The sequence below is a fragment of the Terrapene carolina genome, unplaced genomic scaffold (assembly GCF_002925995.2).
Source record: "Terrapene carolina triunguis isolate 2854851 unplaced genomic scaffold, T_m_triunguis-2.0 Scaffold212, whole genome shotgun sequence".
In the NCBI taxonomy this organism is placed as follows: Eukaryota; Metazoa; Chordata; order Testudines; family Emydidae; genus Terrapene; species Terrapene triunguis.
The window spans coordinates 9,826,043-9,840,690 of NW_020664563.1; the positions used below are offsets into that span (position 1 = coordinate 9,826,043).

The following is a 14,648-nucleotide window of genomic DNA, read 5'->3' on the forward strand; positions in this document are numbered from 1 at the left end:
AAAAAAAAAAAAAAAAAAAAAGGTTTATAAACTACCCCCACCACTGAAGGAATAGGAGACAATAAATAATATCTCTTGCTCCCCTCATATATTTGTATTACTGCTAAAAAAAACAAAACAAAACAGGAAATTTCTCTGCTATACGAGTTACATTCTCTTTACTTGATCTTATAAAAGATAAGCTTACATCTAAAAACTTCACCCCATTATATCCGGACACACAAAAAAAGATCCGATATAAAAACTCAAACATACATGGGCAGGAGCAGTCTTCTTGTTCTGTGTTTGTACAGGGACTAGCACCACGGGGTCCTGGTCCATGACTGTGGCTCCTAGGCTCTACAACAATCCCTACTGAGTCATTAGTAGTTGCACTGGTGGTGCACAAAAAGGTTTATCACACGATAATACACAAGCCAAGACCTGGTCTACACTACGAGTTTAGGTCAAATTTAGCAGCGTTAAACCGAATTAACCCTGCACCCGTCCACACAACGAAGCCATTTTTGTCGACATAAAGGGCTCTTCAAATCAATTTCTGTACTCCTCCCCGACGAGGGGAGTAGCGCCAAAAATCGACATCGCCGATTCGAATTAGGGTTAGTGTGGCCGCAATTCGACGGTATTGGCCTCCGGGACCTATCCCACAGTGCACCATTGTGACCGCTCTGGACAGCAATCTGAACTCGGATTCACTGGCCAGGTAGACAGGAAAAGCCCCGCGAACTTTTGAATTTCATTTCCTGTTTGCCCAACGTGGAGAGCACAGGTGACCATGCAGAGCTCATCAGCACAGGTAACCATGCAGTCCAAGAATCGAAAAAGAGCACCAGCATGGACCGTACGGGAGGTACTGGATCTGATCGCTATATGGGGAGAGGATTCCATGCTAGCAGAATTATGTTCCAAAAGATGAAATGCCAAAACATTTGAAAAAATCTCCAAGGGCATGATGGAGAGAGGCCACAATAGGGACTCTCATCAGTGCCGTGTGAAAGTTAAGGAGCTCAGACAAGCCTACCAGAAAACCAAAGAAGCAAACGGAAGGTCCGGGGCAGGGCTGCAGACATGCCGCTTCTACGCTGAGCTGCATGCAATTCTAGGGGGGGCCACCACCACTACACCACCTCTGACCGTGGATTCCGAGGAGGGGGTAATCTCAGCCATGCCTGAGGATTCTGCAGACGGGGAAGATGAGGAGGAGGAGGAGGAGGACGACGAACTTGCGGAGAGCACACAGCACTCTGTTCTCGCCAAAAGCCAGGGTCTTTTTCTCAGCCTGAACGAAGTACCCTCCCAAGGCGTTATACCAGACCTTGAAGCCATGGAACGGACCTCTGGTGAGTGTACCTTTGTAAATATAAAACATGGTTTAAAAGCAAGCAGTTTTTAATGATTAATTTGCCGAGGACTTGGGATGCATTCTCGGCCAGTACAGCTATTGGAAAAGTCTGTTAACGTTTCTGGGGAGGGAGCGGAAATACTCCAGGGATATCTCCATGAAGCTCTCCTGGAGGTACTCCAAAAGCCTTTGCAGAAGGTTTCTGGGCAAGGCAGCCTTATTCCGTTCTCCATGGTAGGACACTTGACCATGCCATGCTAGTAGCAAGTAATCTGGTATCATTGCATGACAAAGCCTGGCAGCGTATGGTCCCGGTGTTTGCTGGCATTCAAGCAACATCCGTTCTTTAGCTCACTGTGTTATCCTCAGGAGAGTGATATCGTTCATGGTAACCTGGTTGAAATACGGGAATTTAATTTGGTGGCCGTTCCTACTGGGCTGTTTGCCTGTGGCTGAAAAGAAATTCTTCCCTGCAGTTAGCCAAGCGGGGGGGAGGGGCAGGGGCGCGTGGGGCGGGCATTGGCGCTGAGCTTTTCGCGTTTGGTTTCTGCTGGGATCTTCCCTGATGCCAGCCACGCGGTGGGGCAGGGATAAAGCAATCATCCCAGAGAATTGGATGTGTGTGGGGGGAGAATAGTTTGGTTTCTGCTGCTGCACATTAACAGGAAAACCGCAGCACTCAACGGGCTTTGCTTAGTATGTGGGAAAGGAGGGCGCTGCTTTTAGGAAGGTTGCAGAAGCCAAAAGACAATGGCTTATCATGGCTGCATGCAAGCCGAATTCTGTTGCCCGGACCTGCATCTGTGATCTCTAACACCAAAGCCGCAGGCATTCAATATTAAGATGCAAAATGCGACCTTGTACCAAATCACATGTGCTATATAATGTGATCCCATTGCAGCAAAGTACTTAAGATTTTAAGAGCTTCTCAACTGTGAGGGCTGCTCTCATATTGGTATTCTGGCGCTTCAGGGCAGGGGAAAGCAAGTCAAAGTTCCATGAAAGTGCCCTTACGCATGCGAAAGTTTCGCAGCCACTGGGAATCGTCCCACACCTGCAACACGATGCGGTCCCACCACTCTGTGCTTGTTTCCCGGGCCCAAAATCGGTGTTCCACGGCTATAACCTGTCCCATTAACAGCATGATCTCCAAAGCGCTGGGGCCCGCGGTTTGAGAGAATTCTGTGTCCATGTCCATGTCCTCATCACTCTCGTCGCCGCACTGCAGTCGCAGCCTCCTCCTCACCTGGTTTTTCAGGTTCTGGTACAGCAAAAACTGCACGATAATGCGCAAGGTGTTAACAATGTTCATGACTGCTGTCTTGAGCTGAGCGGGCTCCATGCTTGCCGTGGTCTGACGTCTGCACAGTTCACCCAGGAAAAAGGGCGCGAAACGGTTGTCTGCCGTTGCTTTCACGGAGGGAGGGGTGAGTCTGTACCCAGAACCATCAGCGACAATGTTTTTTGCCCCATCAGGCATTGGGATCTCAACCCAGAATTCCTATGGGTGGGGGAGACTGTGGGAACTATGGGATAGCTACTGTGATACAGGAGGGCCAGGGAGCAGTGGGAAGTGGTAGAAGGGAAGTATATAAACCCTAGGTTAATTAAGGCGTGGTTCCCTGTAGACTAGGGAGGGTTGCTACAGGTTAATTGGAGCACCTGTAATCAATTAAGGCCCTGTTAGAAACCTAATAAAACCCCCTGCTTCAGGCAGGCAGGGGGAAGGAGGAAGGAGAGAGGACTGGAGCTTGGAGGTGTGCTGTTAGACTTGGAGGAACAGAAAACCGGAGTAAGGGAGACCCTGCCCCAGCAGGGGAGGGACACTCCCTCCCCCAGCGTTTAAGGGACTGAAGGTACCCCACTCAAGGGAGAAGAGGGTAAGAACCTGCAAGGGTTGAGAGAGGCTGGGACTCAGTGAGGAGCAAACCCAGACCCGTCCCCCACTTCCCTCCTTTAACCACCTTCCTGGGCCACTAGTGGGGCCCTCAGTGCCCCAAGATCAGGGGTAAGGGATGGTATTTTAGCCCCCCCACACCAAGAAAAGCACAGGACCCACCATACTATATCAACCATCTTGTCACACGTCATGTCAGGGGTGGGATCTCTGCGCCGTGAACATAATCCAGAGTGGGTCACAATCACCCTGCCTCAAGATGGAGGATCTGGTCAAAGCACTGGTGCAAGCCACTGCCGCCCAGCACGAGGCTACCCGGGTTCAGGCAGCTGCCCAACAGGAGGCCATGCGGCTGCAGCAAGAGACCAATCACCTGCTGATGACCCAGGCCACCCAAGATCGGGCCATGCTGCAGGAACTAGTGAACCAAGTGAAGGTCCTTACGGAGCTGAGCTGCGGGTATGATGGGACACGGACCATATGGGCCAGCTACTGTCAGCAGAAAATGACCCGGGAGGATGATGTGGAGGCGTACCTCCTGGCTTTTGAGAGGACAGCTCTGAGGGAGGCCTGGCCCTGAGACCAGTGGTCAGGGGTGGTATTTTAGCCCCCCCCCACCACCACCAAGAAAAGCGCAGGACCCACCATACTATATCGACCATCTTGTCACACTACCCATAGGGCAACGCTCCGGAAGTCGACGCTAGCCTCGGTACATGGATGCACACTGCCGAATTAATGTGCTTAGTGTGACTGCATGCACTCGACTTTATACAATCGATTGCCCAAAATCAAATTCTGTAAATTCTGAGTAATCCCATAGTGTAGACATACCCCCAAGTGTGAAATCCTGGCTCCACTGAACTCAATGAGAGCACTGCCACTCACTTCAAAGGTGCCAGGATTTCAGCCTAAGAATTTAACACATCCAACATGCTCCTTGCTTGCATAATTAGCAGTTTACTCTCAGTTCAGAAACAACAACAAGTAACTCTCACATTACAACCAGCAAGAAGCCAACAAGGATGTATTTAAGTTGAAATGAAAGGAATACACTTTATGAAGAGTACACTGTATGAACAAGTAACCTGGAACAAAATAAATGAACAAAAACAATGAAAACTTCAAGAACTACCCATCATGTAAGACTGTATATTGACTGGATGAACCATAAGTTCACAACTTCCATTTCATGCTGATTGCACATATCTCGTAGGTACTCATTTTATACTGACAGCAATTCAGCTTTATGCCAAATGCACCTGACATTAAGCATCTCTACTTCACTGTAGTTTTGACAATGAACTACACGACAACTTTACAAACATTGAACGGGACATGCTAATACCATCTTTATGTTAATTACATGAACCAGGCTGCAACTGCTTTAGCCTCAGCAAATTGTGCCTATCATAGCTGAAGATGACTGCAAACAGCAATGAGCAATCACTTCAATTTCAACTTGACAACTGCCTGGAATAGGATGAGCAATATAACCAGGGCCGGTGCTACCATTTAGGCAAACCAGGCTGTTGCCTAGGGCGCCAAGCTTTGGGGGCGCCAAAAAGCAGTGCCCCCAATTTTTTTTTTTATTTTTTTTTACAGCGTTGCTACGCCCCCTCCCAGAGCGTGCGGTCGCCGCTCCACTTCTCCCGCCTCCCAGGCTTGCAGCGCCAATCAGCTGTTTGGCACCGCAAGCCTGGGAAGGGACGAGAATTAGAGCGGGGGCGGCGTGCTCAGGGAGGAGGTGGAGCTGAGGTGAGCTGGGGTGGGGAGCTGCCGCAGGGCTGGGGGGGGGGGGGGGGGGGGGGGGGGCGGGGCGCAAGGTCGAAGTTTCGCCTAGGGCGTGAAACTTCCTTGCACCGGCCCTGAATATAACCTAAACCTAGATCTTCTAGGTGGTTCCAGTCTGTACTGAGATTAAAATCAATCACATGCTAAGTAGTTAATATGATTAGCACAGCTATTACTAGATTTTAAGAGCCAAATTCCACTCCAACAGGTCTCAGACTTGGCAAACTGAGTTATGCTGGGAATCAGTCTGCATTAACCTGTCTTGATCAGCTAAATTCTCAACTGTGCTTACTCTAATGAAGTACTATCAAACTTCTAGGCAAGGAAGTCAGCTCCTTGACTACTCAATCAGTTCCTAAGCAACACTGGAAAGGGGAGGAGGGAGAAAGAGAGGGAGAAACAAGCAAGCAGCTGGCCCAAGAAGGAAAAAAGCAAAATCTTGCTTCTTCCTACCAAGGAAGAAAAGGTTTAGGGGGAATGCTCTGAGACCAAAGGTCCAAACACAATGACGAGATGTTGAACTCAACACTTAATGCTGCAGGGGTTCTCAAACTGGGGGTCAGGACCCCTCAAGGGGTCACAAGGTTATTATATGGGTGGGTCACGAGCTGTCAACCTCCATCCCAAACCCCACTTTGCCTCCAGCATTTATAATGGTGTTAAATACATAAAAAAGTGTTTTTCATTTATGGGGGGGGTCACACTCAGAGGCTTGCTATGTGAAAGGGGTCACTAGTAAAAAAAAAAGTTTGAGAGCCACTGACTTAGAACCTGTATTTTTCTCTTTACTTTGGGATCTGATTGAAGAGTGTCACGGCTATACATAGCTTGAGGTTGGACTGGCTAAAGACCTGCTAGGGTTTGTGGGAGCCGTAGAGCAGTGGTTCTCAACCAGAGGTACATGTATCCCTGGGGGCACACAGAGGTCTTCCATGGGGTACATAAACTCATCTAGATATTTGCCTAGTTTTATAACAGGCTACATAAAAAGGCACTAGCAAAGTCAGTGTATGACTTTTTAGTTTGCAAACAATGACGTGTTTATACTGCTCTGTATACTATACACTGAAATGTAAGTACAATATTTCTATTCCAATTGATTTATTTTATAATATGGTAAAAATGAGAAACTAAGCAATTTTTCAGTAATAGTGTCCATGATACTTATGTCTGATTTTGTAAGCAAGTAGTTTTTAAGTGAGGTGAAACTTGGGGTATCCAGGACAAAATCAGACTCCAGAAAGGGATATAGGAGTTTGGAAAGGTTGAGAACCACTGCCTTACAGGAAGACTTTTTTCCTCTATAATAAAGCTCGTGCAGGTGTTTTGCATTTTATTTGGCTACTCACTAAGTTATGAAAATAAGGAACCATTTAGGATCCTCTAGATGGCGATAGATAGTTTGGAGCACCACACTAGCAAAAATTGTCAGCACCTGGCCTCCCACAGGTCATCCCAAAGTAAGTACCATTAGAAACAACTGTCAATCTAGTGACTGCAGTCCAATGGTATCTCCTATCCACAGGAAATACAGAAAAGCACCATAATTATTTCAAATACCTGAAGTGTTGAAATGAGTTTTCATATGAAGCCTACTGTATCTAATAAGTATTTTAACCTCTCTTATTACTGAGATAACTATAAGAAGTTAGGGGGGGAAGCCAAACTTTAAAACGTTAACCCCACTGGGGATAAACCTCAGCCAAAAGACCAACACACAAGCTCATTTCTATGTAGAAAATGAAAATTATTAGAGGCTACGATAGTTTATCCAAACCCCCAGGTCATATGGTAGGCAACTCTCCAAAGGTCCCAAATGCCTTTTTCTTGTAATCCCAGCTTCTGGCATATCAAATCTAGGCTGGAAATAATAAACTAGTTACCCTAGAAGAACATTGGTCAGCAGTGCAATGCTAATTAAGGTGTGAAAAGAGCTGGATGGTTCATTCTGACCCAGTGTCTTGCTTCCAGTATTAGCTAATATCTGATTTTAGCATGACTGATCATTAACAAAAAATGCAACTCAGTTTATATTCATATGGACTATTTTCACTGGAGATTTCTTGTGCAAATGAAAATTAAACTAAATGTTTCTTAACATTAATTATTTCTAGATTCCCAATCCAAAAATATATTAAAATTTAATTAACAATCTTCCCTAGGGAGAGCAGACTTCAGTATATATGATTTTCGTGCTAATAGGCTGTTATCCAGAGTGACAGGAAAACCTAGCTTGGGTTGGGGGTAGAAGGAGGGGGTGGTAGAATTATACTGTTCCTTTCTATTTCAAAGAAGAAATTAAAGTATTAAAACAAGTAGCGTCCATGGACGGCAACAAATAAAGAACATGCCAGATTAGAGTTTGGAACAAACTCTCCATCCGTATTTTATACTTCCTTTAAAACCAGATAGATAAAAGGTATTTATACAGAGCCAATCACCTTGATATCTAGCTACCAATAACACAGCCATAAAACATCTCAGAAAAAGAGAACTTCCTCTATCCATTTACTAACTGCCAACTGATTTTACCACAAAATATGCTACAGAAACGCCGTCTCAGGATTCTTATTACAATGTATTTACTCTAAGTTTTGTATCTATAGCTAGCTCTAAAACTTAAGTTTCAAAAGCATTTTACCTGTACATTCCATCGCCATGTGAACCCTGCTACTGTGCACTAAAAGTTACACAGAGAACTCTTACATACTGTACAGTTTCCAGCAAGGAGGAATGAGGCTTCAAACTGATTCCCCTATCTAATACAGTCACAAGAAAAATCAACTTTGGAAATGAAGTCAGGTACCTAAAATTTATGGTACCATTTCTCTCTGCAGAGAACATGTACCTGAATATGACCTGATTCATGAGCATATGCAATTATTACTAAAGTTTAGTGCCTGCCACAGATAACTAGGTGACTATTTAAGGATTCAGATTTATAAGAGCCAGTTTGGCCAATGTCCTGGAGATTGCAAACAATCTCTGGCCTTTGTCCCTCCCTCCAGACATATGTATTATCTTACCTGAGAACTGCCACTGAATCCTGGAGGCTGGCTGTACTCCGTGGAATCGATAATATTACTGTAAAACCAAGAGAAACAGAGCCTGCTTAAAATCAATCACTATGCACTCATCCTTTATCATTTTCAACCTACTTACTTTTCCTATTACATCTAACAGCAAGATTGTGTTTGAAATTCATTTTGTAGGCATGAAACATAAGCCTTTTTAAATATACAGAATGAGAGATTGGCTTAGAGAAGAATGTGGATATGTCTTATGTCTACAAGAAATTCTAAATTACTGTTAAACACACTTCTATTCAAGTACAATCAAGTGTGATAGCGTTAAACAAAATTTCAGGACAGACATGTCTTGTATTTAAAGCATGCAGTGTAAAGCACACCTTCTACACACTGCTATTACAAAATTATTGTGTAGGTACCCCTTCCTTCCTAAAGGGAGTTATTGGTATTTCATGGGGTCCAAGATAGTAATGTGAAGGGAACAGTCAAAAAGCTAGTTTGGAAAAATATTACTGTCCCAGCCACCTTAATATTATAGAGATGATCTCTGGAAGTGTCATACCTGCCTCTCTCCCCCTTCCCCCTCCCCCCCAAAAAACCCCACAAAAAAACCCTGGTACTTGAGTTGTGAAGGACAGCTCTCTAATTTGATGTTCAGATCCAGAATTACAGCTCAGAAACATTTCTACGGCATGCTATTTTCCAGTTTTGCGTACTTTTAATTTTGAGATAAGATACAGAGTTCGCCTCTTCTGGATTTTTTTCCAGAGGCTAGGAAATGAACAGACCACTTCTCTATAAGAATAGTTATTTATAGTTAGCTCCTATCATGCTGACCACCCGCATGCATTGACTGAAGCCAAGATTTGAAAAACAGCTTGCCTAAAGTGAGGCACTTAACTGTGTGTTTGTGAGCTACAGTTACATGGCCTGAGTACCCAGCAGCTCCCACTGACTTCAGTAGGAGCTACAGACTGCTCAACACTTTTGCAAATCAGGCCCATTATTTAGCCAACTAAAGCATTTAGAACCCTAACTTTAGTCACCAGTGCTTGAAAAACTTGCACATAACATTTTATTTCTATATGATAGACAAATCCTTTCCCCACTACCCCTTAATAATCAGCCTTTTATTTGCCTCGAAGTATTTTTAGATTACCACACAAGAACACTATCATGTTAAAATTATTTAGTCAACAAACTATCTGTGTTACAAATATCTACTGTAAAAATTTTGAAAGCCTTGCTATTCTTGGCTTGTTTACTTTATTTCATGTGGCTTGAAACAGATTATTCAGTTTCACTTTCATTTCCTCAACTACAATGTGTGTTAGATAGAAATATTGTTCTCACTGAAGATTATGTTTTAATGTGGGGGGGGGGGGGTTGGAGGAACAGGTAGTTTTTATAAGGTTACTGGAAATATTTTTATTGGTCTTGGTTTTGTAAAAAGTGATTTTACACAGATTTATGTTTAGGTTATGGTTGCCAGCGCTGATCAGCAACACTGAAGTGCATAATGGGACTACCGACATAGCATTAAGCGCATTTCCATGAGCCGTAAATCTAGAAAGCCAAAATACTTGTAATTGGGCTTTAATACTTCACTCCAATATTAGTTTTAAAAATCTACTGGAAGCAAATCTGAGTTGAAGAGAATGTTAAAACTTTTTAAACACATCTGTAGTTAACTTTTAAGTGAACTCCAACTGCTGATGTCTTAACACTTGCACAGTCAAAATAGAAAAGCTACAAGCAAAAAACAAAAACGTCTTCTAGGAAAAGAATTATTTTCTACTAGATCTTTGTGGAGGAAAAAAAGTAATAATGCTGCTTCAAGCATACTCAGGGACAATAAACTTTAATCATGGGGGATGAGGGAGCAGGCAAACTAACAAAATTTATACACCAGTTCCTGCTGGTGATAGCAGGAGAGAGATGTACAGCTGGAAAACAATGGAAAATAAGCTGTTACAAGAGGCAAGTACAGATGCAATTAACAGCAGCCTTAAAGTGTCGAGTCTTATTTTTGCTATAGATGTGCTGGTAACACAATATAATCTGGGTTCCAGAAGTGTAGATATAATTCCACTATCCACAGACAAATTCTAAGCCAGTTTTGTGTAATACCCTTAGCTGAAGCTGACTTGCAGATACTTGAATAATTGAAAAAGAAAGATTACAAGAATCTTAAATTTAAAGTCCTGTTAACAAAGGCTTTTTAATATTTTTGTGATTAAGAAATTCAGCTACATTCATTAATAAATTATAAAAGGCATTATAAAAATCTGGGAACAAAAAAGGGGACAAACATCAACCTGTGGGTGGCAACTGGAGTAAGAAGGAGCAAGTTTTGAGACAAAGAACTGGAGTCAATGAACAAAAAAATACTGCTTAAACAAAGTGAACCTTTGGCAACCATGTAATTAATTTTTATTGGGTCTCTTCCCCAGGAACTCATGACAGAATGGTTAAATTTTCTATTACTGCCTCAGAAACTAGAGATATATTCCCCCGAGGTCATTCACCAACCAAAAAGCACACCAGGGTGGCTAGGGTTTTTTTGTTTGTTTTATTTGGGGGAGGGTGAAGAGAAACTTTTTGAGAAGTATTAGTTTTTAATCCTCCTCATAATTGTTTGTATTTCCCTAATACACAAAACTAGAAAACCTTAATCCTGTAAAAAAGTACTGTACTATTACCCCACAATGTTTCATCACATCTTGCAGAAGTGCACACAAAAAAAGTTTTGATTTCTTTTAAGAAGCATTAGTTACACATACTGAATACAAATTCAGCAAAGTTACAACAGTGAGGTTTCCTCCAGCAGTATTCACCTACAAAAAATATAGGATTATTTTAAAATTCGAGACTGTGGATATAAATGAGATGGAAATAGAAAGCACATAAGCAACTATCACTTTTTTGGCTATGACGACTAAGAGGCAAATGTGGAAAATAGAGAAAAAAGTTGAACTGGTCTTTAAACAGGGTCTGGAGACATTCAAGCGGGGGGGGAGGGGGGGGGGAAATGAAAAACCAGAGTATTGGAGTGGACTACTGAATCAGAAGTAAAAGTGGATTAAAGGATAAATCAGACAGGGGCACAAGACTGAAGGCTCTAAATTTCAAGGTGGAATGCTGTAAATCTGAAGGAAAAATAGAACAAAATAAATTAAACGGTATGACAGACAAAAGGAAAAAAGTCTGTTTTCTATCACACATATTTAAGGTAACTTTATGCTATTTTATAAAATGCATTAGTAATGAATGCTCACCAGATAAGTTATAACAGGACAGAAAGTATGCTAACAAGATATGTACTGGTTTAAACATACCATTTTAATTAACAGCAAAAGTTGAAAATATCCATATAATTTAATAAAGTATTTGAACATGGAAAATTATATATTATAACTAATACATGAAAATATAAATACATTTCATTCTTACTGGTTCACTATGTCTCTAAAAAAGTGTGTTTTTAAGATGAAGTATTTCAGTTAACAGAACTGGAGGACTCAGCAAATTTTAAAGCTCCCATCAATTATTCTGTAGTACTCTTTCCAAGGAAAGATCTAGGTTGCAGTTTTTGAACTATTCACCACAACGTATGTTTAGTGCTGAAAGCCAAATTAATTTCAGAGAGTAGGAGGTTTCTAGAAAATAAACCCAAAGAATTCAAATCTTTGGTCATATGAAACCAGACACAGGACCACTATGTGTCAAGAGATACAGGCTCTAGAAGTCATCCAGCAAGCGAAGCCTCTTAAGAACCTTCACATGCCACTTCTCATTTTAGCAGAGAAACTACAGAACAAGCCCTGATTTTGGCAGAGTCACTGAGGAGTACAGGAAGGGACCTCTCTCAAAAGCTTGGTGAGAGACTACCCCACGTGCATTCTGTATAAGTCCCTACTAGTCTCTTCTACCAGGTTCAGTTAATGCCAGACTAAATAATGCTTCATTCAAGTCACACGATCTGGAGACAGCACAGTAAATGGATCTTCTTACAAAAGGAATGCTGGGTCACAGCAGTGTAACAGTCACATTTCTAAAACCAAGAAGCCCAATGGGCTTACAAGATATATATTTTGCTATATCAAAGACTAAAGTAAAGCAGTTTTATCAACATAGCTATGAATAATTCGAGTAGTTTTATGACCAAGATCTATAGTGGCCAAAGCACATGTACTCTACACAGACCTGAAAGAATGCCAGAAAAGCCTTGCTAGACTGGCCTACACAGGTTTCAGACAGATTTTTAAAACTGTTTTCAAACAACTTCTTGGGCTAGAAAAATTATTATTCCAGGTCCCCAATGGCATAAAACAGTGCTTGAAAAATTCACTTGTTAACTTGCTTCATGCGACAGAACTAGACCATCTACTTCTGCAGAACTTACTGTATATACTCGTTCATTAGCCCATTCGTTTATAAACTGCCCCCTCAAAATGGATAGATAAAAATAGCAAAAACTGTATGACCCTTTCATAAGCCGACCTTATATTTCAGGGGTTGGAAAACTTTGGCTTCTGGCCCGTCAGGGTAAGCCGCTGGCAGGTCGGGATGTTTTGTTTACTTGGAGCATCTGCAGGCATGGAGCTCCTCAGCTCCCTGTGGCCGCGGTTCGCCGTTCCCAGCCAGTGGGAGCTGAGGGGCTCCATGCCTGCAGACGCTCCAGGTAAACAAAACGACAATGTATTAGATATTCAATTCAATAATTCCATAGAGTTTAAAATCAAATTTTGGTGTAGATCCGTTTATAAGCCGACCCCCGCTCTTTGATGCGTCACTTTTTTACCAAAAATATTTGGCTTATGAACGAATATATACAGTAAGCTTCCATTTTAAGGAAGAGTTTCTAGCCCATATACTTAAAGATAATGGTCCCAATGTGAAAAGTGTGAAGTAGTGCAGCATCAACTTACTGATCCTGAAACTCCCAGCTTTCCCAAGCATCAGAAGCATGAAATTAACAAAGACTCATCAGTTTCACTGCTAATATTCAGAACCCTGTGAGCGGCCCAAACTATCAAGAATCATGGCAATTTCATGCAGCTACTGCTTGCAGAAGCAATGAGACACAGCAGAGAAGAGAGATACTGGAGTTATTCACTGATTTAAAAAGTCCCAGAAAATGAGAACTTGCAGAGGGATAGAGTATCAGACACCTCTTTTTGCCTTCTTCTCCCCCAAACTTTAAGACACCTAACTGTATGATTATGAAAGATTAGAGTCCCAAACAGGATCCAGGGGTAACAACCTGGTACAAATACCAGCAGCTATTGGAAGGGCTCCTCTCCAATCCATTGTCCCTGAAACTCTCCAGTGTAATATCTCCCAACATCTTTCACATATATCTCTGGGCTATTATGTTTAGTTCTCCAGCTAGCAGACATGTAGTAAAGTACGAGTATCAATCAATACCTGAGCTGGTAACCTCTGGTTTAAAGAGCTACTAAAACAAATGTTTCCAGAAAGGAAAAAAAAATAATTATTCATTTAATATGCAAAATGAGAGCTTGAGGGCATCATAACTTATTCCAGCTGAATGAATAGGAATGTATGCAGAGTGAAACTCACTTTAAACTGAATCGCTGACATGTGCAACTTGGACACACAAAAGGTTATGCACAATTTTATCTGTAATCCAGGGCACATAATATCCCAGACAGAAAAATTCCCATCAACAATACACTAGGGAAATGACATTTCAGTCTAACCACAGAGTGCAGGCAGGTGGGTAGAACCAATGAGTCTGTTAAATTTAAAAATCTGACCACGGGAACATGCAAATTTAACCTTTCATATTGAACAGGAAATCAAAGGTCATTCACTTTTTTAATGTGAAACTGTTTTGGACATTGTATGTGCCAAACACCACAAATTAAATACATGACCTTAAAAGCACAGGTGTACGTTTAACACTAAATGTTTTACACCCAGCAACTCAGATTGTCTGCAGACTTACCTGTACAGTACTGAAAAGCTGAACGTTTTTCAAAGCATTCTGGAAAAGGAAGATCTTTAAGCCAGCTGTGAATTCACAACACAGCATTCTCTTCACTAATTTATTGGCATGAAAATAAATACCACCGGGAAAACAGATGGGCCATGTGAATGTTATTTTTATATGATCCAAGAACTATTGGACTTGTGTGCATGGCATAGCAGAGGACTAAAGCCATATGAGGGATCTGCAGCACAAATTCTGAGCAGCTGCGAGCTTTGTACCTGTTTGAAGGCGAGGGGGCTTCGAATTGAGGCACCGTACTATCCTCACTGACTGGGGAATACAAGCCACTCATTTCCTGAAACAGAGAGCCAAGTTACAACAAAACGAAAGAGACATGCATGCAATGGGCATCTTTCAAATACACGGTTTTGGTGTATAATTTAATATTTTGAAGTACGTAACCATAGGCATCTAATTTTGCTTAATTCATTCAAAGGAATCTTCCCTCTTTCCACAGTAACTGATTCCTATTTCCTGCTGCTGTTCCAGTTGGTCTTCTAAGGGCCTGTGGCCAGTGCATCTTGCTCAAGGATCAGGGCGGCTTGCATCTTACATATTAGAGATCAA

At 42.1% G+C, this 14,648-nt stretch overlaps 1 protein-coding gene across 2 annotated transcripts in view; it reads right to left on the minus strand.

The window, feature by feature from the left end:
- The window catches only part of LOC113407556 (E3 ubiquitin-protein ligase COP1), a 204,436-nt gene that overhangs the window by 146,326 nt on the left and 43,462 nt on the right, over positions 1–14,648 (minus strand). For both annotated transcript variants that reach the window (XM_026656196.2, XM_026656197.2), the window contains exons 8-9: positions 14,300–14,376; positions 8,060–8,117 (exon numbers count right to left, since the gene is read on the minus strand). In XM_026656196.2, the coding sequence (XP_026511981.1) occupies positions 8,060–8,117; positions 14,300–14,376 (135 nt within the window). The remainder of the gene's footprint in view (positions 1–8,059; positions 8,118–14,299; positions 14,377–14,648) is intronic.